This window comes from Zalophus californianus, chromosome 4, assembly GCF_009762305.2.
Source record: "Zalophus californianus isolate mZalCal1 chromosome 4, mZalCal1.pri.v2, whole genome shotgun sequence".
NCBI lineage: Eukaryota > Metazoa > Chordata > Mammalia > Carnivora > Otariidae > Zalophus > Zalophus californianus.
In genome coordinates this window covers 34,197,379-34,223,854 of record NC_045598.1, presented here as the reverse complement: position 1 = coordinate 34,223,854, position 26,476 = coordinate 34,197,379, and the positions used below count along the sequence as shown (strand labels likewise).

Here is a 26,476-nt window from a genome sequence, read left to right as displayed (position 1 = left end):
GAAAAGCAAAGCTGGAGGCATCACAATTCCAGACTTCAAGTTATGTTACAAAGCTGTAGTAATCAAAACAGTATGTTAATGGCACATAAACAGACGCACTGATCAATGGAACAGAAAATCCAGAAATAAACCCACACTATATAGTCGACTAGTATTCAACTAAATAATAATATAAGAATATGCCACGGGGAGGGGCGCCTGGGTGGCTCAGTTGGTTAAGCATCTGCCTTCAGCTCAGGTCATGATCTCAGGGTCCCGGGATTGAGGCCCACATCGGGCTCCTTGCTCAGCAGGGAGTCTGCTTCTCCCTCTCCCTCTGCCCACTCCCCCTGCTTGTGCTCTCTCTGTCAAATAAATAAATAAAATCTTAAAAAAAAAAAAAAGAATATGCCACGGGGAAAAGACAAAGACAGTCTCCTCAACAAATGTGTTGGGGGTGCCTGGGTGGCTCAGTTGGTTAAGTGACTGCCTTCGGCTCAGGTCATGATCCTGGAGTCCCGGGATCGAGTCCCACATCGGGCTCCCTGCTCAGCGGGGAGTCTGCTTCTCCCTCTGACCCTCCCCCCTCTCATGTGCACTCTCTCTCTCTCTCAAATAAATAAATAAATAATAAAAAAATTTTAAATAAATAAATTTAAAAAAAACAAATGTGTTGGAAAAACTGGACAGCTACATGCAAAAGAATGAAACGACCACTTTCTTACATCATACACAAAAATTAATTCAAAATGGATTAAAGACCTAAATATGAGACCTGAAACCATAAAAATTCTAGAAAAGAGGGGCGCCTGGGTGGCTTAGTCATTAAGCATCTGCCTTCGGCTTGGGTCATGACCCCAGAGTCCTGGGATCGAGCCCCACGTCGGGCTCCCTGCTCTGCGGGGAGTCTGCTTCTCCCTCTCCCTCTCTCCGTTTGTGTTCCCTCTCTCTCACTGTGTCTCTCTCTGTCAAAAAATAAAAAAAGATAAAAATTCTACAAAAGAGCACAGGCAGTTAATTTTTCGGACATTGGCCACAGCAACTTTTTTCCAGACGTTTTTTATTTCAATGTATTGGGACTACATCGAAATAAAAAGCTTCTGCACAGCAAAGGAAACAATCAACAAAACTAAAAGATAGCCTACAGAATGGGAGAAGATACTTGCAAGTGACATATCCGATAAAGGGTTAGTATACAAAATATATAAAGAACTCCTACAACTCAACACCCAAAAACCAAATAATCCAATTAAAACTGGGCAGAAGACACGTGAACAGACATTTCTCTAAAGTCATCCAAATGGCCAACAGACACATGAAAAGGTGTGCTCAACATCATTCATCAGGGAAATACAAATCAAAACCATGATGAGATACCACTTCACACCTGTCAGAATGGCTAAAATTAACAACACAACAAACAGGTGTTGGTGAGAATGTGGAGAAAAAGGAACCCTCTTGCACTGTTGATGGGAATGCAAACCAGTACAGCCACTGTGGAAAACAGTATGGAGGTTCTCCAAAAAATTAAAAATAGAATTACCCTACAACCCAGTAATCAATCCCACTACTATTTACCCAAAAAAAAAAAAAAAAAAGAAAAGAAAAGAAAAAAAATACTATTTCAGGGATGCCTGGGTGGCTCAGTCAGTTAAACCAGGCTAAACCAGCAATTTCCAAAGTGCACATCAAGAAGGCCCAAACAGCCCTGCTTTTCATTTATACTTTTTAAATGAGTAAGATTTCACTTAAAGAAAGGGTTCTTTGACTGAAACAAACTAGAAAACTAGACTCATCAAATTTATTTCACAGTGCTACCATGAAATAAAAAACTTTAGGGACATGCACTCCCACCATAGGTATACTTAACTAACGAATTACATACAACAATGTGCTTATGCACATTTTGAAACAAGAATAGACTGTAAAGGCACCTGGGTAGTGCAGGAGGTTAAGCATTCAACTACTGGTTTCTGCTTAAGTTGTGCTATCAGGGTCATGAGATTGAGCCATGCGTTTGAGCTCTGCGTTCGGCATGGGGTCTACTTAAGACACTCTCTCCCTCTGCCCCTAATCCCCTCACCTTACCGCCATGCACACACGCGTTCTCTCTCAAATAAATCAATCTTGGGGCACCTGGGTGGCTCAGTCGTTAAGTGTCTGCCTTCGGCTCAGGTCATGATCCCAGGGTCCTGGGGCTGAGCCCCACATCAGGCTCCCTGCTCTGCGGGAAGCCTGCTTCTCCCTCTCCCACTCCCCCTGCTTGTGTTCCCTCTCTCGCTGTGTCTCTCTCTGTCAAATAAATTTAAAAAAATCGTAAGAAAAATTAAAAATTAAAAATAAATAATTTTTTTAGATTTTATTTATTTATTTGACAGAGAGAGCGAGAGAGCACAAGCATGGGAAGCAGCAGGCAGAGGGAGAGGGAGAAGCAGGTTCCCTGCTGAGCAGAGCCCGATGTGGGGCTTGATCCCAGGACCCTGGGATCATGACCTGAGCCAAAGGCAGACGTTTAACTGACTGAGCCACCTGGGAGCCCCAATAAATCTTAATTTTTTAAAAATAGACTATAAAAAGATAAAGATAAAAATAAAATTCCATTGCGGAGCCTGGCTGGCTAAGTCAGTAGAGCATGTGACTCTCGATCTTAGGGTCGTGAGTTTGAGCCCCAGGTGTGGCATACAGTTTACTTAGAGTAAAAAAAATTAATTATTAAAAATAAATAAAGTCCCACTATTTCTGCATTCCGATAATCTTCTTACATTCTGCCTTTGTAGACCACCTAGATAACAGGCTTAAATCTGGGATATAGCAGTGGCAGACCAGGAAGTAAGAAAAAATAAAGGAACCCGAAATGGATCACCAAGGTGAGAGAGACCTATGAGGATTCATGGGGATGAAGGGGGAGGAGTAACAAGCCAAGTTAAACATGCGAGGCACGTACCACCCGCCTTGTTTCTCTGGCAACACCCAGATGGGCCAGAAGAAATGAGCCCGAGGGTTCAGAAAGCAAGTCAGAGCAAGAACTGTAGATTTAAGGATGCTCAGCATCAGGTTCAGAATTGAAATCATGGGAGTGGATGACAGTACCAGCGGAAGATAAACTGAATGGAGAACAAGGCTTCTGGAACGGGAGGAGGAAGAGAGAGAAAAGGGAGATCCAGGGACACCTGGGTGGCTCAGTTGGTTAAGCGTCTGCCTTCAGCTCATGACCCCAGGATCCTGCAATCGTCGGGCTCCCTGCCTCCTCCCTGTCCTCCCTGCTCTTGTGCTCTCTCTCAAATAAATAAAATCTTTAAAAGAAAAAAAAAGAAAGAAAAGAAAAGAAAACGGACATCTACCACAGAGAGTACAGGAGGAATACAGAAAGCTAGGAGGGGAATGCCGCAGTGCCAAAGGAGGCCTAAGAGCTGAGCAGGAAGGGGCCCAAGGACTCAGCAACTGGGAGGTGTCAGGACTTTTTTAAGGTAAGTTCCAGCAGACAGAAGTAAGAAACTAAGGAATGAATGCATCCGAGTCTCTTCTTGAGAAGATTAAGGGAAGAAATGAGATCATAGGGAATTCCCTCCAGTTGTATTTGAGAAACGGGGCTGCATATGTTTTATAGGCAGAGTGAGGAAGCCTGGGAGAGGAGAGATACTAAGCACGTGGCAGACAGAATAACGGTCCCCCAGAGAGGTGCAGGTCTAATCCCTGTGAATGCTACGTTTACATGACAAAACATTATTAAGTGTGCTCATTGGATAAAATAGTAAGATTATCTTAGATTCTCTGGGCAGGCCGAATGTAATCAAACAGTGCTTAATAATGAAGATGGAAGCAGAAGACTCAGGGTCCAAGTGATGCCCAAGTGAGCAAGACTTGGCCGATGTGGCTGCTTTTTTCGAAGATGGAAGAGAAAGGCCATGGGCCAAGGAATGTGAGGAGCCTGAAGAAGCTGGGCAGGGCAAGGCGTCTCCCTCTGGAGCCTCCAAGAAGGTACACAGCCCTGCTGACACCTTAACTTTAGCATAATGAGGCCCATGCCAGACTCCCGAAGAACTGGAAGATAATAAATCTGTACTGGTCTCAGACTCTCAGTTTGTGGGAACTTGTAAAAAGCAGCAATGGGAAATGAGCATGGGGTAGGAGATATAGACAGATCATTTAGTAGGTCCAAGTGCTGGAGAAAGTAGAGGAGTCAAGACCAAGAACACCAGAATGCAGCTCTGGGAAAGAAGATGCCAGTACCCAGCCCTATTTGTTCCGAGTGCCTCCTGTATGCCAGCGTATGTACCCAGCATACCATGCTTGGGGCCGTGGCAATGCATACACCGGCGACACACAATCCTGAGCCTCAAGGAGCTCATGGCCCAGCCAGAGTGGGACTTGGTGTGCAAGTCTCAAGTCTCTACCCTTTCCACTACTGTCCCGTTGCTTCTGACCAAAGTAGTCAGATCTATTCAAATAGTTAAATGTCTTTCCACATTTTCTCATCTTCTGGCCTCAGTACTCCTCCTGCTACGTGGTCTCCACAAGGCCTTCCCCCCTGAGATGTGCTCCGACTTCTAAATTCCTTCAGTATGTAGCAGAAAGGGCTAGGGGTCCAACCCCAGTTCTAGCAACTAGCTGTGTGAGCCCAGCAAGTAGCGTTCCACTCGTAAAGTGGGAGCGGTGAATGCTCTTTGTGAGGATGGGGTGTGACAGCAGGTAGGGTCTTCCAAGTCCCTGCCTCAAGAGACCTAGAGTTCAGGCTCCTGAGTTCTCTGTTCCCCCTTTTCTAACATCAGGCACCCAGGTCAAGGGCAATGTTCTTTATGGGGCTTGTTCTATACAGTGAAGAGCCAACTGCTCCCTCTTTGTTTTGGGAACTCACTTTCTCAAAGCAGCTTAAACTAACAAGAAATGTTACAACAGACACATCATTGTAGCTTTGGTGCTTCAGCAGTCAACCTGGGTGCTTTTACCAAGGCCCCTGACAAAGACCAGCACATAAACTGAACAGCAAGAGGCCTGAATTACAGCGTGGGGGATGCTTAAAGTGGGGGCAAGAGGGCCACAAGGGTGCTCTTCAAAACCCAGGTATTTCCAAATATAGATACAATGCCATTAGACCTCTCCAGGGATAGGTAAAGCGGTTCAGTTTCTGCCTCAAGCCTTGACTGTCAGTCCCCCATTCCAACCCAATCAATCCTGATGTCAGCTTCCTACTAAAACTAAACTTCCATTTATTCCTTCCACATTTACAGAAGGCTCATGGCCAAGTCCCAGGACCATGCTGGTACCTGAAGCAGCAAGGCTGATGTGGCACAGGGCCTCGCTCCTGGAAGTTTGGCCTTCCCCCGCCTAGGAAACTGTGCAGAGTATGGCGGACTGTCATAAAAAGGGAGCCAAGCGCTGCAGGTGTTCGAGGTAGGAAGGAAAGCAGATGGAAGCAATGAATAGGTTTCTGGAAGTAGTGACTTTTGAAAAGGGCTGGGCTCCAATAAGCAAGAGAACTGTTCCAGGAGAGACGTGTGCCGAGGGCTCCCCCGGCTCCTCCTACCTCCAAACCACCCGTGGCCTGGTGATGGCTTACAACAAACGAGAATGCACGGGAGGCCGCTGAACTGTACCCAAGAGAATGGCTAAAACAACAGATTTTATGTCGTGTGTGCTTTAGTACAATTAAAAACAAATCAACCTAAAATGTAAAAAATAAATATAATAGAAGGAGCGCTTCAACTGACAAAAGGAGAAGTGAAGCAAATGTGGCCAAGTATTGACAACTGTCAGGCCCAGGTGAGGAGCATTTGTGGGTTCACTTTATTATTCCACACGCATCTTTGTGCATTTAAAAATGTATTCTGGGGCGCCTGGGTGGCTCAGTTGGTTAAGCGACTGCCTTCGGCTCAGGTCATGATCCTCAAGTCCCAGGATCGAGTCCCGCATCGGGCTCCCTGCTCAGCAGGGAGTCTGCTTCTCCCTCTGACCCTCCCCCCTCTCATGTGCTCTCTCTCTCACTCTCTCTCTCAAATAAATAAATAAAATCTTTTAAAAAAAATAAATAAAAATGTATTCTGATGTCCCTTGACAACCAAGTATGTAAAATGTGGCTAGGGGGCGCCTGGGTGGCTCAGTGCCTTAGGCCCAGGTCATGATCTCAGGGTCCTGGGATCGGGCTTCCCACTGAGCAGGGTATCTGTTTGCCCCTGCCCTGGCTCGTGCTCTTTCTCAAATAAATAAATAAAATCTTTAAAAAAAAAATGTATTCTGGAAATCTTCAATCTCCAGAAACACATGGCAGTGAACCTTCCAAAGTCAAACTGCTTCATGGCACACAGGCAGACCACTCCCATCTGGCTTCTGACACCCTCCACAGCACCTCCCAAGGCCCTCTCCAGACCCATATGCCTGAGACCAACAAAACTCTGCACATGCTTTAACCTTGGCATGTGCAACCATCACCATTTAGAACACACTCCTCTCCCAGATTCCCTTCCCCATTTCCCTCCAGCCACCACACATACTCCTGCAAATCTTCAGCCTAGCTACGATGCCTGCTTCTCCACAGTCTCCCCATACTCTTCACCCCAACCCCAGGCTGAGCTGCTAACTCTTCCACTTGGACGACAACACTTATCCCTAAGGGATGGATTTATTTGCTCACATCTAGACTATGAGCTCCTCGAAGGCACAGTCCTAGCCCCGAGTAGGCACACCGTGTGTGCTTATGGAGTAAAGCAAAGAGGCAGAGCAGCCAAGTTATTTTTAGAGAATGTGAAGTAGTTCAAAGACAGCAGCGCATCTAGGAGGGGTGGGGCAGGGGGCTGGGTGGCGATGCAACGGAGAATGGCATTACCATCAGACTCCAGCTAAGAAGGCCATACAGACATAAAAAGGAGCCAGGAAGGCACTCGTGGTTTTTAAGCAGGAATAAGAGGCATGTCAGAGAGAAGGCTCCTCCTCCCAGCATATTTCCATATGGAGGGTTTCCTGGCTTTTCTCCCAACCCTTGGACCTTAGTGAGCTTCACTTAGCTGGGATCTGCCTTTTGCGGAGGGAGTGCGTTCAGGTCTGTGTCCACCACACATGAAAGGCAAGTGGAAAATGTTCAGCCACTATAAGACGCCGGTGTCCTCCAGGACTGCCAGCTGACTAGGCAGGTAGCCTGTCTCACTGAGGTTAAATGAGCAGCAAAGCCATTTGGCCATAGGTTAAAAGCTACTCTCTTCAATCATTTTAACTGGTAGTGAAGCAACATTCTGAGCTCCATAAGCCTGACTACCACATCCATTCCTTAACTGGTTCCTAATTTGGGAGAAAAAAAGATGGGTGTTATTTGTTGGCTCCTCTCAACACCCCCCCTCCACACACACACTCTGCGGTAAGATGAACTTAGCAGGAACATATAGTCTAAACCATGCAGATAGGGGCTCCTGGGGGGCTCAGTCGTTAAGCGTCTGCCTTCAGCTCGGGTCATGATCCCAGGGTCCTGGGATCGAGCCCCACATTGGGCTCCTTGCTCCGCGGGAAGCCTGCTTCTCCCTCTCCCACTCCTCCTGCTTGTGTTCCCTCTCTCGCTGTGTCTGTCAATAAATAAATCTTTTAAAAAATAAATAAATAAAAATAAACCATGCAGATAAAGTAGTTAGCATGTAGTAACTCCTTGCTATTTTTAGCTGCCTTTGTGGTTGTGACTGCAGCCAAAGGCAAGAAAGGCAGGAGGACACCGCACAAGGACAGTGTGACCGGTAGCGTAAGACCAGGGTCACGGACAGCGTGACCAGTAACGTAACAGCAGGGTCATGGACAGCGTGACCGGTAGCGTAAGAGCAGGGTCATGGACAGCGTGGCTGGTAGCATAAGAGCAGGGTCAACGAAGACCCGGGAGCTCTGTGAAGAAGAGTGGCTCTGATGTGGCATCGGGGACCATAAAGGGTTCTGCTGTCCAAGCTGGAGAGCCACCTCTTGTGGAAGCTGCCACAGGAGAGCAGACAGCAGCCGCCAGGGGCAATGAGAAGGAAACACGGTCCTCAGCTCAGCAGTCTGCCCCACTCAGACAGAAGGAGGGACTGGTGGCGGAAGAGGAGATCTACAGAAACTGAGCCCTGAGACTGAGAGAAGGCAGAAAGGAAAGTGATGTGGGTATTCAAGATGAGGGACAAACCAACCACAAAAAGGCACTACTGGGAAAACCAGAAGTGTAATATGGACTCAGGGTTAGTACTAAAGCCAAAAACAGAGAAAGCCAATAGGCCAAATGCTGACATCCGGAGACAATGAGTATACGTGAGGGGCTGGTGATAGTTCTCCATCTGTATAATGAAACATTTCATAATAAAAACCTCTAAAAGACCAGTTTTTCAAAGGTAAAGGTAAGGAAATGGGGAATAACTAAAACTTTTCTGCACTGACTTCAAACCCACCCCAGCCCCACTCGAAGCTACAACTTGACCCATAAGCTGTGCAGCTGGGGAGTAAAAGCAGGTCACTTGGGTAGCCATGAGTCTGGCTGCATTCAACACGGCTCTGCTGTGTCCCACTGAGCTCCATTAAGAGCCTTTCAACACAAAACAGAGAGAGCAGCTTTGGTGACAGCATGTTCTAGAAGAAAGCCTGAACAAACATTCACATTTATGGCTTTGGGAATTCATCCTGGTCTCCAAAGCTCTATCAACCATGTTGTACTGGGAGATGAAGAATGTATGCAGGGAGGAGAGGGAAAATCCCCATGGGTGTCTACAAGGCAGTCAAGATTTTAAGAAAAAAAAAAAAAAACCTTGAATTTTCAGGTAAGAAAGGCCATTTCATCCCCAACCCACACACAACCGGGCTGCAACCACTGCCACCCTAATCCTCGTGCCTCTAGGGCAGGGGTGGGTTGAAAGGTGCGTCCAACAGCTGGAGACCCACAGCCATCATGAAGACGGCTGAATTCTCTGGAACACGCACACCGGGGCAAGAGAAAAGGAACTCCCAGCAAAGAACAAGCTGGAAGTAAACCAATGCCACCCGGCTTTCTGCTTGACACTGTAGACTGGTGGCCCCTTCTGACGGTCTCTCCTGCCATCTTGGACACCTGCAGCAAGCACCCCCCACCCCGACTCCCCCCCCACAGGGCCCCAGCCAGGCAGCTCCTCCCACCAGCACTGCCCAGAGCCCATACCTCCGCCAGCTCCCGTTCACTGATACTTCCGGTGGCGCCCCCTTTCTTCCTCGAGCAGGGCTCTCCCACGGTGACCCTGCCGTCCCCTTTGGCATAGCTGTGCACAGTGAGAACTCCCGACTGCCCTTGGGCTCGGCAGGACAGAGGCTCACTGGTTTCTGAATCGGAAGAAATAGAATCCCGTGAAGAACTGGAGCCCAGGCTAGAAGACGATTTCTTTTTCGAACCTGAGAGGACAAGGCGTCCGCCTATAGAAGCAGGATTCACAGAAAGATCCAAGGCAGCTGTTTCTTGGTCCTCCTCTTCCTCCTCATCCTCCTCTTCTAGTTTGACGTTTTTAAGCTCTTCAAATTTGACTTCAGAGGAGTCAGAATAATCTGAAACACACACACACGTTGGCCAGAGCCAACCTCCCCACGCACACATGAAGCTAGAGAAAAGCAGAGTGGTGAAGCACAGAGGAACACGGGTGGCAAGTGAGGCGTGGCTTCCGATTCTGGCTCTATCACCTACGGGGTCACTGTGTGCTCTGGGGCTCACTGCTCAGCCGCTCCAGGCCTCCAGGCTCGTCCCATGGAGGGTAGGTAGCCTACCACCTATCTCCAGGGTTCTGTGTTTACGATGGAGCACAGAAGGTACAGAGCAGACCCTCCGAAGTCACCCACAAGAACGAAGGCCTGAGCCCAGCAGGCCTGGTGACCCACGCTAGACACTGTGGTAACCAGGCCCCAGGGCCCCGGTCCATGGTGCGGTCCAGCTGTCAGCAGGTGCACCAAGGCACCCTCAGGACAGATCCTCCAAGCCTCACCCGAGGCTGACTCAACTCCCCTAACAAAACTACCCTCATCAACCACCCGAGCAGGTAGAGTGGGCTGTCCCACACCGTATTTGACCACGCCACTTCCTTCCTAAAATCCAAGTGGCCCTCAAGCCCGTGAGAGAGCAAACACTAAGATGGCAGCCAGTCGCCACACCATCTTACTCCTACTTCTCTAGTCTCACCTCCTGCTAGTACAGCTGTCTTCTACCCTTCCCACCCTGGTATTCAAGTTACAGGAAATCACTACCAGCTCCCCCCAAATAGCTCGTGTGGTTTCAGACCTCCATGCCGGCGCCCCTGCTACTCCCCTCTGGGTGCCCTTCCTAGGTGCCCCCAGCTCTCTGCCTGCCTGGAAAACTCCAACCTCTCTTGTAAGAGCTGCGTCAGCATCACTTCACCAACCTTCGGCGTTTCCCTGACCCCTCAGCAGGCAGAGGGAGGGGGCACCTCCCCTACCTTCCGCCCAGCATGTCCCTCTCCTCACACCCATTCTCACACTCCACTTACACTCTCTGCTCACAGACCCATCTCCCCACTTTTCCATACCTGTGACCCTGCATGCAACATGGCATCTAACACAGCACAGGGCACGGTAACGCTTGTGGGAAAAATACCACAGCCGACCAACCTGGGAAGGGAAGAGCATCCTCGACTTGCCGCACAGAGCTGTGGGTGGGCCTCACAGGAGCGAAGGCGGCCTGGCACTCCGTCACATCGTACTGTCCGGAACTCAGCTCCTCCTTAGGGAAGAGCTCACTCTGACTCACCTCCTGTGGTATTTCAAGACAAACTCTGTGCCTCTTTGTCCCTATACGATGTCTGGCGAGGCTGCGAGGAGGAGAACACACTTTTTAAGGGCCACAAATACATTCACATACAGACATGTTCACCCACATCCACACATAACCCAAAATGAATGAACGGCCAGAGCCTGCCCGCTATGCTTCACACTTCAGTCCCACCTCTTGTCTGTGGGAGAGACAAGGGACTTCACCTCTCCGAGCCTGTTCCATCCACCAAAAAATAGGAACATCACCACCCACCTCAAAGATCTGATGTGAAGCTTATAAGGTAAGCAGAGTACCTGGCGGAGCACCTGGCATACCGTAGGTACCCCATAAATACTCCTCCTTTCTTCTCCACATGGCCCAGGATAAACTCCCCAGAAGACGGATCCTCCAGTTTAGACACCAAAGACGCTGGCCTACCTCAATCTCACCACCCCCTGCCCTTATGGGTTTCATTCCCACCACTACATTCTCCTTCGTAAAAAATGTCTCCTATGATGGGGCACCTGTCTGGTTCAGTCAGTAGAGCATGCGACTCTCGATCTCAGAGTTGTGAGTTCAAGCCCCACGTTGGGCAGGGAGCCTACTTAAAATAAATAAATAAAAAATAAAAAATGTCTCATGTGGCAATGAGAAAAATGACTTTTCTGGCTCAGAGAGAGCCATGCTCTCTTGTGTATATGACCTTCGCCCCAACCAACTACAGGCCCACATACAGATGTGGCCATTCCTGGGGGACAGTCATAAGGAAGAGCCTGAATGCCCTTGCTGTGAGAATTCTGGAGCCTCTACCAAGAAGAAAATTCCTTCAGCTGTGGCTCAAACACCCCACTTAGAAACAGCCTCTCGACAGGTTATGGAAGCTGCCCAGACACCCCTCCCTCAAACAGCTGGGCCCAGAGGGCCGCTGGGTTACCTTCTCTTTAAGTCACCCTCCTCTCCATCCTCAAGCCCTTCCATGTCATCTTCCTCTGGACAATCCTCATTCCTGGCTCTGGGCGGCAATTCGCTCTCCTTAAGAAACTCAGCTGCTTCTGGCGTGGGCAGAGTATGGTCGATAACTGTGCTGTCCTTCCCAGCTTTCCAAAGTTTGTACCTTTCTGGCTGGAACTTCCTCACAAACACATCCATGGAGATCTTCACCATGTCCTTCCTACAGGAGCACTGTCCCAGGGAACGAGGAGAGCCCCAGTCAGCATGCTTTCACGGCTTCCACGCGACCCCCATATCCCATCTCCTTCCTCCAAGTGAAAAAGACACAAGCCCATTTAAAGCCAAACTGCTTGCGTTCACAGGCTGAGGGCAAAATGTCCTTGCAAGGCCTTTGAGCATGGCGGGGGAAGCATGGAAAACAGCAGGGAGCAATGTGCAGCACTGGGGTGTGCCCACCTGGGCACTCACTAGGCTGCGCAGAGAAACACTGCAACGAAGCTCTGCACTCACACCCAGGAAGGTCAACGTCCACCTTCCGTCTGAGATCTAGCCAAGCCAGGACCACAGGAGCGAGTGCGCCCAGTCAAATGTCCAGCCTGCCTGCTTCCCTAACGTGAAGAACTTCTCAACGGAGAAATCCCACAGTGGCCAAAGCAAGAAATATCAATGTGTGTGGGGGTGGTTTTCAAGCTCCATGGACTTAAGCACAGAAACCTCACTTGAGGTGCCCCAAACCTGAGCAGACTTTTTACAATTCTGTGCGACCACAATATGCTGGCACTTCTGCACATCCCTGTCACTGTTTCTGAATTCCAGCAGTTCAAAGAATGTTCTAATCGCCCGCCAGTGTATCTAATGAGAATTTGCTCACCAGACATTTTCAGTCATGGCGTTATAGGAAAAAACCCGACAGACTTACCAGCACAGCTTGTTTGCCATATTCAATCCACCGCCGGGTAGCAAAATTGGTAGACTCCGCACAGTTGAAGCCATGGTTAAAGCCGGCATGGTAACCATAAGGGAAAGTGATCATGAATTCTCCAGCTTCTTGAGTGACCTGAACGAGAGCAGACTTGAAGCAGCTGCAGCAAATGGCTGAAGTCTACCCAACTGGCCCTCTGAGCTCCAGCTCTGCCACAGCTTTGCTGAGTAACACAGGATAAGTCCCAAAACTACCGGAGGTCTTTGTAAAATGCAAAGCCCTATCATATCAGACCCCATCGCTCTAACTGACCATTCCTCCAAGTCAACACTGTTCAAGGGGACTGGACTCTGCTCGGGCACGGGGAGCTACAGTACCTCCACCTTTAACACCCTTGGATCGAAGTATGGCTACATCGGTTATAGCTCCAGCCCACTCCTGGTACAGAGTGATGAACTAGATTAAAGCTCCTCTGTGAAACAGACCAAAACGGGCGGCTTCCTTGTAAGCCTAAGGACTTCTGTATGTAAAATAAGCTCACCTTGTCAAAGGGAATTCCGTATTTCTTCAGCATTAAAGGGGAAATCAAGGTCATCTTATGGCGGAGAAAAGCCTCGCAGCTTTGAGCACTTCCAGGGAAAAAACCTGTTTCATTGAACATGGGCACGGGTTAATACACTGCTCCCCACCAGCTCTTCAACCCTGGAGTTGCTGCACACTTGTGTGTCTCATCCAGATGATAAGGAGGATAAATCACCACAGATCATTCTAGCTTCAGGCCAATCCTAAAATTCTACAATGAGCCCCTGGGCTTTCTCCCATGCAAGCTGTTACATAGGTAATCAAATTCTGTTTGGGCAACTGAGATCACCCAAGCTGCCCTGTCCTTATAAAATGCTTTGAAACTATTTAGGACCTTCCTCTGTTAACCTATATCCCTCAATCTTTTGTTAGTAACACATCCACAGAGTAGACTACCCAAGCTCTCCTGAAATAGGCTCTCTGGTGGTACAAATCTATTAAAGTCCACTCAAAAGAACCAAAGCACAAAAATTGAATTTTCACATTTGGGTTTCCGACAGAAGAACCAGACCCAATATGACTGGTATACGATCTGTGGTCAAATAAACCCATGCCTAATAAAACTGAGGTAAAGACTAGAAATTACTTAGTAGTCAAAAAAAAAAAAAAAGAATGAATGAATGAATGAATGACTTAGTCCCTTCCCAGGACAAATGGAGGAAGTTTCCGATTTTAATTGCTCTGCTGGGGTAACCAATCCAGCAGTCTAGCTCATCCCCTACACACAGGCCTGAGAAAGGACACACAAGCATCTGACCACAGCGAATGGACATTTTAGAGCAATTAGCACAGCTCACAGGAAGGTCGGACCCAGCACAGGGGGGAGACATAGTACCTTTGGCAAGGCGCTCCAACCGCTTTCCATGCTCAGGGGGAACAGAGTACCTGCAATCACAGAAAAGCATCGCATGCTGAGCAGAGGACACTACAGGACCTAAGGGGCTCTTTCCCATTCTCAAAACAGCTCGAAATACCAGATTTTTCAACTTCCCAACCACAAAAACCGGAAAGGAGTCTGGAGAAATGATATATTAGACTATTGGGGGAGAGGAGGGAAGAGCCCACAAAGTACAAGTGAATGTAGTTTTCTTATGTTCACTCATTTACTGAGACAAGAGGCAGAATCTATGGTATGTAACCAGCATTACTCTCCTTTATAATGCTCAAGACATAAAAAAAATTTTTAAAAGGATAGCATTAAAGTGCTCCTAACAAAGCCTAAAAGGCCTAACTGGGACAGGACTGAGGAGGAATGGAAAACGAGATGAAAGTGGGATCTGATCCTAGAGACTAGGCCCCGTATCTGCTGCTGACCCCATTTCTCTCTTCATTTCCGTAACAGCTACACTGATTACCCAATAATTAACCATTCCTCCACTCCGTGGAGTAGTGATACACCACAGAAATTGCTCTTTATTAAAAAAAAAAAAAGGAAACCACGCGACCACTTAAAATTTTTGCAGAACTGTTTAACTTAACATTCTGCAACTCACAGTAGGTCCTTTTTTAACCTTTACAACTGATTCTAAAGATTATTCCCCAACAGAAATTTCTCATCCCAAATAATTTCATTACGAAACAAAACAGATGGGGAGTAGCAGAAAATGTTGGTCACCCAAAGGACCTTGGGATCCATCAGGCAACCTTACCCAGAAGTCTCTGGAGGTCCCACTTCCGATAACCTAAAGAGCACGTGTAATAACTAGAAAATCTTCTCTCTCCAGAAAAATGAAAATCCAACCTCAGGGAACTTAGGAGTAAAAAGGCAGAAACCACAAAAGCAACATTTACAGATTCTAGAAGTCTAGCCATCTAAGAAAGGAAATGGGACAGCAGTTAGGGGGTCAGCAGAGGCTCAGGAGATCACCCCCACTAAGATTAGAAACTGGAAAACATCTGAAAAAAGGAAAACCTCTGGGAAAGGAGGTGGCTGAGATGCTGGCAAAGGCAATGAAGACGCACAGTTTCCACGACTCCCCGTGACCTGGCCCACGATGTCCCTGCCAGCCTGCTCGCTCTTCCCTCCTTATATGCGGCACCCAAACCACAATGGACTTCCTCTATTTCCCAAGACATCGTGCTCTCTCTCAACTTAGGCTCTCTGCATGTGTTGTTCCAACCACCTGGACACACTTTCCTCAGTCTTCCCTGCCCAAACACCCGCCACCTTCCCAATCAGCTAGGCCTCCTCATGTTAGGTCTCAGCTTCATTGTCACCTCTTCCAGGGAAGCCTTCTCCAATCCCCACCCCGTGTTCATGTACTCTTCCTATGCGGACCTAGAGCGCCCATCAGAACTTCTCTCACAGTGGATTATTTCCTCACACGTTCAATCTCCTGACCAGTCTCCTATCTATGAGAATAGATGCCTCCTCTGTCTTGGTCACTGCTGTCCAACAAAGCACCTTCACTAAAATGCTGGGACTGAGAGATGGATCAGCACAGGGAGAGAGCAGAGAACAGATCTTTGTCTCCCCAACTGGAGAACATCCCGGAGAGCAGGAAGCATATGTTGAGAAGCTTTGCATCCCCTCTCAGGGCAAGCACACACTGCTGCTCACCAAATATTTTTTCCATGAGGAAAAGAAAGCTTTCTATCACCTGAAAGAGTGCCTCCAGTCAGAAGTCTGCCTCTAAGAAATGCCTCAGGCCTGTTCAGAAAAAGAAATCACAGTGGGAGAGGCTGGAAGAGCCTCTGTGGCTCTCAGTAACTCAGCCAACTTAGCTTTTCATACAAGGGTATTAAATGCCCTGCCCTCTAAAGCCTTGCTATTCAAAGGGGGTCTGAGTGCCAGAGCTCCAACAGCATCTCATGGCTTAAACACCTGGTGACAATGTTAAATGTCAGTCCCAGGCCAGGCCTCCTGAAGCCGAATCTGCATTTTAACTAGATCCCGAGGTGCTGCGTAGGCACATGAGAGCTGAGAGGCCTGCGGTGGCCTGAGAAGCCCCAGCGCCAAGTGCGGCCCGGCTTTACCAGGACTTTGGCTCTCCGAAGTGCAGGTAGTTGATGCTGTATAGGTCCATGTCTTCGGTGTGCCAGGCAAAGGAGGTCTTCCACATGCCAAAGTACAGGTACGGGGTGTTCACACCCTCAATGGTGATCCCACTCTCCTTCTCCACCAAGTCCAGGATTGTTTTCAGCCGGCCAATATTCCACTCATCAACATGCTGCAAAGGAAATCACAGGTGAGGGCAATTATAGTAAATATAAACTAAGGCTCTGAATCTACAAATCAGAGAAGAGGTCACAGGTGACCTGTCACCTCTGATGAAGATGTGGAATAATGTGGAAACAGCCTGGACCCGAGGACCACAACCCCACTCACTCACTCTTCACAACCACCACTGCCATTAGACCCCCAAAGGGCAAATACCACTTGGTAAAGAAAACCAGTATATGAAAGATGAATCAGGAGGGAACAGCCAACCTCCTGTTCTCAATCCCAGGAGGAAGAGTTTGATCTGAAGCTAAAGAAACTTACATCAAAATAGGAAAGAACTCTTAAACCACCAAAAATACAACATGGGAATTAACTATCCCAATTTGTGACTCTTTAACCCCAATTTCTACTGGGCAGAGTCTTCAGTAAAAAGTCTACAATGTCACCCAAATCCTTTTCCTAAATTGTAATGGTCTGCTAGGAGCCCGCCTCTTGTAAATCCATTCTACATTATTGTGCCCAGCTTTCGTACCTCCCCATCCCAGACCCTTACAGTATCTTCCTGCCATTTACATCTGTAAGTTTCACTTTACACCACTCAAAAAATTGTCATCAACAAACGTGGGATCTAGTTAAACCCCTTCCTTCCAATAATTTACAAAAACATTAAATTAATCTGAGCAATAATCCCTGCAACACCCTACAGATTTTTTAATCATCCAAAAACCGTCCCAAATATTCCTTTCTTAGATTGTATCTAAGGCTGTTCTTTATGTCAAAAAACACTACACCCCAATCCAATGCATTTTGTTATAATAGCTTCAGCTAAAGAATCTTTTTGAGCGTTCTGAAAATCTAAATATGTTTCTCTTAAATATCCACCCCTTTCACTAGAATAGTCAGTGATCTTTTTTCTGCAGAAACCACACTGCCTCTCCCCCAACATTTTCATTAACGGTGATCCCACCCTTTCAAGAACTCATCAGCTACCACCCACAGACTATTCTAACAGCCCTTGCAAAGAACACCGCATCACCCAATTCACATGTAGAGTGGGAGAAATAAAATTCAGTCACATGCAAAAATACCCACAATTAAGTGAGCACAGCGCATCAGCTGGTGGTGGATCGTTCCTTTGTTCGACCACTCATTCAGCAAGCAGCTTTTACGTGCCTACTATGTGCTGGTCAGATAAAAATGGTATTAGATTATAAAAACGCTGCCGTTTCCGCTGAGTCTCACCTTTTCATAGAGAGTACCATTCACATCTGCACCATAGATTGGAGGATTGAATGTGAGATTTTTCCAGTATTTCCGTTCAAGCTCTTCAAACTCACTATAGCGTGGGGTACAGTACCTTTCAAAAGTAAAAAAAGTATTAACCACTTATCAGGACTAAATTCTTTAGGCATTATGAACAACACAAGACACAATTCTCTGTTCTAGAGACAGCAAGTTATTTCAGACCAACAAGACATAACCTTGGCCTTCAAGGCTCCAATACACAGTAACTGCCTCAACATCCCTTCTAAGAGCTCTGGGCCTGAAGAAGGTCATGTACATGTAAGAGGCATAATACCCTCAACTCTTTCAAGAGACCACTAAAACTACACCCTGCAGGAATCAGCAGTAGCCACCCAGGGAGAAAATAGGCTCACAAACTTGTGAGAACCAAGAATGCAAATCCCTACATATCCACAGACAACCCAAACCTGCCAGCACGTGAAGAGCTGAGGCCTTAGAACAGCATTCACTTCTCTTCACTCTGTAAAGGAAACGGCTCCAAGAGGGCTCATCTGTATTATCACTGCTACACTCCCAGCACGCTATGCAGTGGCTAACTCAACAAATAATCACACCTAAAAACAAAGTATTCTGTTTTATTTTTTATTTTTTTAACGTATTTTGGGCGCCTGAGTGGCATCCGCCTTCAGCTCAGGTCATGATCCCAGGGTTCTGGGATAAAGCCCCAAATCTGCTTCTCCCTCTCCCGCTGATGCTCCCCCTGCTCGTGCCGTGCGCGTGTGTGTGTGTGTGTGTGTGTGTGTGTGTGTGTGTGTGTGTGTGTGTGTGTGTGTGTGTGTGTGTGTGTGTGTGTGCGCGCGCGCGTTCTCTGTCAAATGAATAAAAATAAAGTCTTAAAAAAATAAGATGCTTTAAAAAAAGGAAAAATATATTTTTATATATGTACTCACACACGTAGTTGTATGTCTCTATAAAAGCACTAAATATATCTAACTCTTTAGCTCAATGATCACCTACCACGAATTTACTCCAAAAAAAAACTTCTAAAACTTCAAACCACTCAAAAATTACACAGCAATTTAAAAAATAATGTATAAATTGAACAGATATTTGAAAATGCGCACTGTAACTCAAATGGCAAAAAAATATTATGAATGGATAGAGTGGACGCAAAGACCCCAAACTGTGGGGAAAACGGGCTGAGTAGGAAAAAAATCTTACTTTAAATCTGGCCTTACACTTTAATGTCAACCTACTCATAATAAAGTTTAGGACTCTTAAATTCCCTTTGAAATATAAGTGATTCATTCTTCCACCTCCAACTGATCTGCTTTATAAATTCAGATTTTTACGGGCTGGGTTTTCTTAAAGCTGGCTGACCATGCACCTAGAAATCAAGGGTAAGAATTTGCTGCATTTCAGATGAAGGGGAAAGACAGGACTGGCTAATTGAAAAAGAGCCATCCTGAAAGAAAAGGCCTCCCCTACGTTGAGAGAAGAAACCAGACACAGGAGACTGAGGCCTCTGGCGGAGCCCCATGTGAGCCGGAAGGCAGGCAAGTCCGGCCCCAGCACAGACCTAGAAACCAGACATAAAGGATGGCACAGCCTTTCATCTGCAAAGCATGTCACACTTCTTCAACATGCTTTTACACAAACTCGCTCTTTAGACAGCAGGTTAGTCAGTGACACAGAAGTTCTAAGAGTTAAGCTGTCAATAGAAGTAGAAAACCAGAGGTGCCTGAGTGGCTCAGCCGTTAAGCGTCTGCCTTCAGCTCAGGCCCTGATCCCAGGTCCTGGGATCGAGCCCCGCATCGATCTCTGTCAAATAATAAATAAAATCTTTAGAAGTAGAAAGCCACATTTTGAATTGTGGTAAGTCAAAGGAAAAGGTGGTAAAGCATAGAAACAGAACAAGATCTGACGTGAGAGCAAGCACTCATAAAGCCATGAAGTGGTGTCCCCAGAAGCGTGAAGACTGGCAAGCCACACATCCAGCTTTGGGGTCATTCACAGCAAAGACACAATCTAATACGTCTGATTGGCTGAAATCAAGACGTGTATAGATCAAAAGAGCACAGGAAAAAAAGCAAGAGAAAAGGAAGGAATCCCTTGTGGACACTAAAAATTAAGCAGTAACATGGGAAGGGAGGAAGTCCAAGAAAGAGGATTAAAGAAGGTGCAGTCAAGAGCTCAAGAGGGAACCAAAATAATCATTCTCTGTAAATCTGAGGTCCAATGAAAGCTAAATATGAAAAACAACAGAGAAGAAACCACAGAAAACAGGGAGCCCACACAAAGACGTGTCTAACAGAGATAAGGATGTACGGATGATGAAGAATGGAGGCAAAGAAACTAACAACCAGCATGGCAGTTTATTCACACTTTGTTATGTCAAAATGGAAAGGAGACAGCGGTTGGATGGGTAGTGAGGAGTCTGAGCCTGATAAAAGACAGAAGGACCCAGAAGGAAGAGAAGAAACTACTAGGGCCACCTTTCGATAAGCAGGTGTTACCAACACATCTGGCAAAAACTCCTTTTGAACCAACTCCCAACATTTTCCTTTGCAACTCTGCAACTTACCAAGGTCAGAGAATGATGCCACGTCTGATGGAAGAACAATGGGATTACTTTAGGTAAGAATATGGATGTATTTAGACTGTGACACAGTACAGAAAATAGTAAGGATGCTTCCATAAAAAGAGCAGAAGGGGAGACAGAGCTAGGGCTGAGGAGAGCATCCTTCAGTGGCACACAGCAGTGTTGAGGATGAGACGCTAGCTCCTAGGCGCTATGTGAGTAGGAAGGGACAGGTTTTCACTCACTTATCACTATTGGCTATCTTGCGGAACTCGCGAACAGTCATGGCTTTCTTCTGTATATTGTACTGAGTGAAGAGGCCAGACTGCCCCGTCACCAGCTGCTGGATGGGGGCAGGAATGACCAGATCATCAATATCATCATAGGATGCTCGTGGCTTCCACTCCTTTGGAGGAACGACCTGTAGGGAACACAAGAAACAGATCAGAAACCTGGCCAGCTGGTCACAATCCAGGATGTAGGCAGGCTGCTATCCAGCCAGTCAATTTTACTATAAAGTGACTCTGATTTAAGCACGCTCACCCAAACATAGCAAGTCACACTGCTGGGCTAACCCTGATCCAGTGTGGCCACCAACTAGCTGCCTCGCTGCAATGACAAAAGATAATACTAATTCTCAGCTCAGTATCTTATCTGGACACCAAGACAGGAGGCTGAGGAGTTGATTCTCTCTTAATCTAACAGAAAGCGCACATAAAGAGCCAACTTGCTCTCAGAGAGCTAGGTGAGACTGAAATGAGAACAAGAGAAGGTGGAGGGTATAAGCCCTCAGTGACAGGTAAAAACACTAAAGCACCCATCTCCACCATGAGGATGGAAGCAGCACAGCAGAGGGACCTGGGACACTGGCTCTTTACTTCCCTTTAAAGAAGCCAAGCGGCTCTCAGCTCTCCTGCTACCTAAAAGATGCTTCAGATGTTAACGAAAGGAATTAACTTGCAAATAGGACAGTATATACTCAACACCCTGCCTGGTTTTCATCCCCCATTTAGGAAAAATTCCTGCTGCCCTGTCACAAAAGCCATGTGGAACAACCCCACCCACCCTCACCTTGGCCAGCCCAGCCCGATGAGCTCCTTGGGATTCAATGTAGGCCATGTATCGACTGAAGTTCTGGAACTCCTCCATGGTTGGGTAAAAGGTCATTATCCGAGCACTGGGATTCAGAGTTTCAGATTCAGAAGCCATCTTCCCTCCTTTTTGAGGTCACTTTGGTCAGACAGGAAATACGTTAAGAACATAAAATGTAATTAGAATTAAATGCTGGGAATGTCAGGGGGGATGGGTAAATGAGTGATGAATATTAAGGAAGCAGGGCACTTGTGATGAACATGAGGTGTTGTAAATAAGTGATGAATCACTAAATTTTACACCTGAAACTAATATTACATTGTATGTTAACTGACAGGAATTTAAATAAAACTTGAAAAAGAAAAAAAAATGCTAGGAATGTCAGTGCTGAAACACTAAAAGGTGCAGAAATCCTGAAGAAACATTAAGACCTCACAGCTGGAATCTGCCTCTAGGTAGGTTATTTAAGTGAACAAGAACACAGATAGAAAAGGCTCTGTTTAAAAGGATCCAATGTATCAAAATTGTATATAATTAAACCTCATTTAAATGTAGACATTGTTTCAGCTCAAAGTTGTTACTAGATTGTTGGTCCCACTGAACAATACTAGAGCTGCCCTGCCCCTATTTTACTCTTATCTTTTCAAGTTCCTCCCTTATTCACCTTTGATAATTGCTTCAGGAGGTATTAAACGATGTATTACAACAAGATTTAAAAAACAACCTATGGGCTCCCTTTTAGGGCACCACTTTAAAACTGGATTCTAGATTCCTAAGGAAAGTTACTTGGCTACAAGATTACAAAGTTTAAGAGTTAAAAAGTACTACTGATACTAGTATTTCAAACCCTAAAATGAAATTCTTCTACCTAAACCAAAATGTCATTTCAGCAGTACTACATGAGGTCAAGCTAGAGACTAGTTCAACTGTTCCATTCCCAGAATTCAAAGGACAAAATGTAAATGGGCAATAAACTGGCAATACAGGGCAAACTTCAAACTGACTGTAAAAGGTGAAATACTGTGTTTCTAGATGAGGCCTGCAACTAAGTGGGTGCATCCCCATTGCCTGATAACACAATAGACTATTCCAAATGAGTAAGAACCAAGCACACCAGCTAAAAGGAGCCACTTTAGAGGCAAAAACATTTCCCTCCTCGACTCCCCGAATCTGGGCCCCAAAGCCCAGATCCAAGAGATCCCTTGAGAGCTAGAGAGCTCAGAAGGGAATCAATTGCCTCCAATCTACCAGCAACCTACTAACAGACTAGGAAGACAGCATGGCACAGAACTGTCTAAGGTAGGAAAGAAGACAAGCCTCACTACCCACATCTCTCAAGCTTCCATTTCACCAAAAATAAAGAAGTGTGTTCTTGGCCAGGAGCTTTCCATGCATCTCACCAAAACTTTACATAGGAGGTAAATGGTTATCCTCATTTTACAGAGCAAGACATCTCCCCACCATCCTGCAGTGCACCCCAGTGCTTCTTCCATTACCCTATGCTGCCTACATCATAATTTCCACCTAGACTAAGCCCTTTGCAAGGGCAGAGCCAAGTGTGGAGGAACCTCAAGTTTAATCAGTTTTGAAGACCCTCTTTTTTAAAAATCAAAATATCTTTCTTCAGCCAATTTTACAAAAACATATAATGTGAACACGGTGTTAGGTCCCATCGCTACGGCCTGCCTCTGGACTTAGTCATCTTTGTATGCCTAGAACCTAGAACAATGCACTCGGTAGAGCAGACACTCGGTAACTGTTGAATAACTGATTTCCTCGCCCCCACTTCAGTTGCTCATTGCCTTTTTTCAACCCTAGGATGCCTTTCCCCCAACCTATTCCCTGGGGAAAGCTCCTGTTCCCTGACTCCTTCATTTCCCCCATTCAGCAACAAAGCCTAGTGGTTTAAGAGGTCCGGCTCCGGAATCAAAACAACTCTGAATTCAGATCCGGTCTCTGCCATTTATAAGCTGTGTGACCTTGGCTGTATATAAGTTGCTCGAGTCTCAGTTTCCCCACCTGTAAAATGGGGATCCCAACCTCTTTGCCCAGCAGGGTTTCTGTGATTAACTCAGATGATGCAAGCGAAACGCTAAGCACTAGGCCCGGTACTTAGTAACTCAGTAAAGGTCGCTGTTGCTAACAACTACCTCTAACTCCCGCCCCCTCCCCTCGCAGCTACCCCCGCGGGTACCACTCCCAAGGCAGACCCCCCGCTCCCAAGGTCCCCGAACCTCACCGCTTAGACGGCCTGCCCCTCCCGGCCCCGCCGCCTAGGCGAGTGAGGCCCGGCCGCAGGAAGAAGAAAATAAGGCCCAGTACACCCGCCTCCCTTCCCGACGTGCATTGGCCATAAGAGATTAGAAAGGACCAATCTCAGGACCCATTTTAGAAGCTCCTGTTCCCATTAGCCAAGAACCATGTCTATCGCTCACCGCTGACGGCAAACCCCCCCCGCCCCTCCCCCACCGGAGCTCACGGTCACGGCTACAGCAGCAACAAACTTAAAGGATTCCAAAACTGTACGGTTCTTACCTAAAGCCCACTGCCCCGGCAGGGCTAAGGCTTGGATTCTGCTGTCGCCACTAGCCGTACCTACCGCTTTTCCAGCCGGCGGAGAACGAAGCTCCGCCTCCTCTAGAAAGTCGGCCCCTGCGCAGCCGCACAGCGTCCACCAACATGAGGGCAGCTATCACTCCTCAAATAGCCAATGAGCACGGGCTGCAGTCACCCAAAAGTCCGGGCATATCAATCTGCTCAGCCTATGAGCGCCAGGTCGGGCTGTTGCCAGGAGGAAACGCTGTACCGCTCGGGACTGCGGCCACTGAGCAACTTGGCTGAATCGCGGGGCTGGCCAATCATAGGCGGGCTTCTGGCCGCCCAAAGCTAATCAGGATTGAAAGAGGCGAGTGCCTAGAAATGGGATGGTCGGCGAGGGTAGGGACAGTGCAACTATTGTAGGATGTTACTAATGAAAGGGTGGGGCAGGGTCTTTGTAGAGTGAGTAGGACCCTTGCCTAAGGTGGAAGTGCGCTGCGAGCTTCCGAGATCAAGCAGTTTCTGATAAGGTGACCAACTTGTCCTGTTTTGCCCGAGATTGCCTTGGTTGTGAAAACTGAAAGTCCCGTATCCTGGGAAACTCTCATTCGCCGGCCAATGAGACATTTCCTGAAAGGAGCAGTTCCTGAAGGGGAAAGAGCTCTGAGGGGGGAATGTCCTTAGGGTCATTAAAAAGCAGTTCTTCAATGAGCGGGGATTTGGGGGTCATTAGGAGCAGCTCTTGGGGCGGGGGAGAAGATCCTGGGAGTCATTAGACGTACTTCTGGAGAGTTGAGGGGGTACCTAGAGTCATTAGGAACGGTTCCTAAGGGGCACTGAGTCGCCCTAAGGAGCTCCCAGATTATCACGGATGATGGGCAAGGAAGCCTACAAGACGCTCTCATAGGTCCAATAGAAAAGTAGAATTCTCAAAACCGGAATCATTAAAAAAAATGTCTAAAATTACACCCATAGATGAGTAATGGTGTAGTGCACTCTAAAGAGCTATGGAGTCAGATCTGTATTCAAAATCGGTCACTCCTCTGAGCCTGGGTTTTCCCGTAAGATGGAAAATATAATACCTGCCTTACAGGATTGTTTCAAAAAGGAGGGGAAATATATGTTGGCAAAAAGGATGATCTTACCTAGAATGGCATGGAGGTAGATCAATCATGATTTAGTCCCCTGGGGCTGGACACATGCACCCTAAGAAAACAACAAAACACCACAATAAAAGCAGAGTTCTGTTTCAAAAAAGTCAAGAGAATGATCATTGACTGTTGGGTAGGCAACCAATAGTCTTTCAGAACATTACAAAGTTTTTCTCTCTTGACCTAGTAAGATAATGTATTAGCTAATAGACTATATTGGGTAGCTCACAAAATTGTTAAGAGCCTGAAGAATTCAACTAGGAGGACACATAATGAGGAAAACCACCCCAAATCATGCCAAAGAATTCATCTACTGCTCTCCTTGCTGCTGCCCCTGAACAAGATGCTACAGCATGCCTTACCAGTTCCACTGACCTGGGCATGGATACAGTTGCTAGTACTGCTATCACTACCAACTACTCTGTGAATTTGATCTTGCTACATTTCCTGCCGCTGCCAAAGAGGATTTTCCAAGATCACTGCTACTTTGTATCACTAGCTTCCAATGGGTGTGCTCACATGAGAGTTCAAGCCTAGGTCAGGCTCTCTTGACATCCTCCCATTCCCTTGACCAGTTTGTCTTAGTCACCTTTTTAAGCTCATCTTTCCTGTCCCACCCCTTAAATGGGCGCCTGGGTGGCTCAGTTGGTTAAGCGACTGCCTTCGGCTCAGGTCATGATCCTGGAGTCCCGGGATCGAGTCCCACATCGGGCTCCCTGCTCAGCAGAGAGTCTGCTTCTCCTTCTCACCCTCCTCCCTCTCATGCTCTCTGTCTCTCATTCTCTCTCTCAAATAAATAAATAAAATCTTTAAAAAAAAAAAAGTCAGTCACTTCTATGGGGCGCCTGGGTGGCTCAGTCGGTTAAGCGACTGCCTTCGGCTCAGGTCATGATCCTGGAGTCCCGGGATCGAGTCCCACATTGAGCTCCCTGCTCGGCGGGGAGTCTGCTTCTCCCTCTGACCCTCTTCCCTCTCGTGCTATCTCTCGTTCTCTCTCTCTCAAATGGATAAATAAAATCTTTAAAAAAAAAAAAAATAAATAAATGTTGATATTCATAGCAAAACTAATCATGGCGAAAGAAGCGAAAGGTGGGGTTACCTTTGGGTGGGGGGCAGGTAATGATGGGGGAGTAGCAAAAGAATGCTTCTGGAGAAAAAAAAAGCTTCTGAGGTGTTAGGGTGTTACTAATGTGGGGGGATCTTTTTAGTTGGGTTTTGTTGTTGTTTTGTTTTGTTTTGTTTTGTTTGTTTTAGTAATGTTCTGTTTCTTGATGTGGATGGTGGTTATTACACCGGTGTGTTCACATTTTAAATTTTCATTGAGCTGTACACTTAGAAGTGGTCCGTAACAGTCAATGTACATTATACCTTAATTTTTTAAAAGATTTTATTTTTTTTAAGATTTTGTTTATTTATTTGACAGAGAGAGAAACAGTGCGAGAGGGAACACAAGCAGGGAGAGTGGGAGAGGGAGAAGCAGGCTTCCCGCTGAGCAGGGAGCCCGACGCGGGGCTGGAACCCAGGACCTGAGCTGAAGGCAGACGCTTAACGACTG

At 46.8% G+C, this 26,476-nt stretch overlaps 1 protein-coding gene across 4 annotated transcripts in view; it reads right to left on the bottom strand.

Annotated features, from left to right (window-relative positions):
* KDM4A (lysine demethylase 4A) overlaps positions 1-23,919 on the bottom strand; it is a 43,631-nt gene extending 19,712 nt beyond the window's left edge. Inside the window, exons 1-11 of one of the 4 annotated variants that reach the window (XM_027614330.1) lie at positions 23,832-23,919; positions 21,212-21,370; positions 20,386-20,561; positions 17,557-17,671; positions 16,128-16,321; positions 13,987-14,036; positions 13,111-13,214; positions 12,567-12,704; positions 11,631-11,878; positions 10,555-10,754; positions 9,107-9,483 (exon numbers count right to left, since the gene is read on the bottom strand). In XM_027614330.1, the coding sequence (XP_027470131.1) occupies positions 9,107-9,483; positions 10,555-10,754; positions 11,631-11,878; positions 12,567-12,704; positions 13,111-13,214; positions 13,987-14,036; positions 16,128-16,321; positions 17,557-17,671; positions 20,386-20,561; positions 21,212-21,349 (1,740 nt within the window). In that variant the 5' untranslated portion in view covers positions 21,350-21,370; positions 23,832-23,919. Of the gene's footprint in view, positions 1-9,106; positions 9,484-10,554; positions 10,755-11,630; positions 11,879-12,566; positions 12,705-13,110; positions 13,215-13,986; positions 14,037-16,127; positions 16,322-17,556; positions 17,672-20,385; positions 20,562-21,211; positions 21,371-23,471; positions 23,552-23,767 lie in introns of those variants that run through there. The other 3 variants (XM_027614314.1, XM_027614323.1, XM_027614339.2) reach the window with 3 other exon arrangements.
* Positions 23,920-26,476: the final 2,557 nt, after the last annotated feature.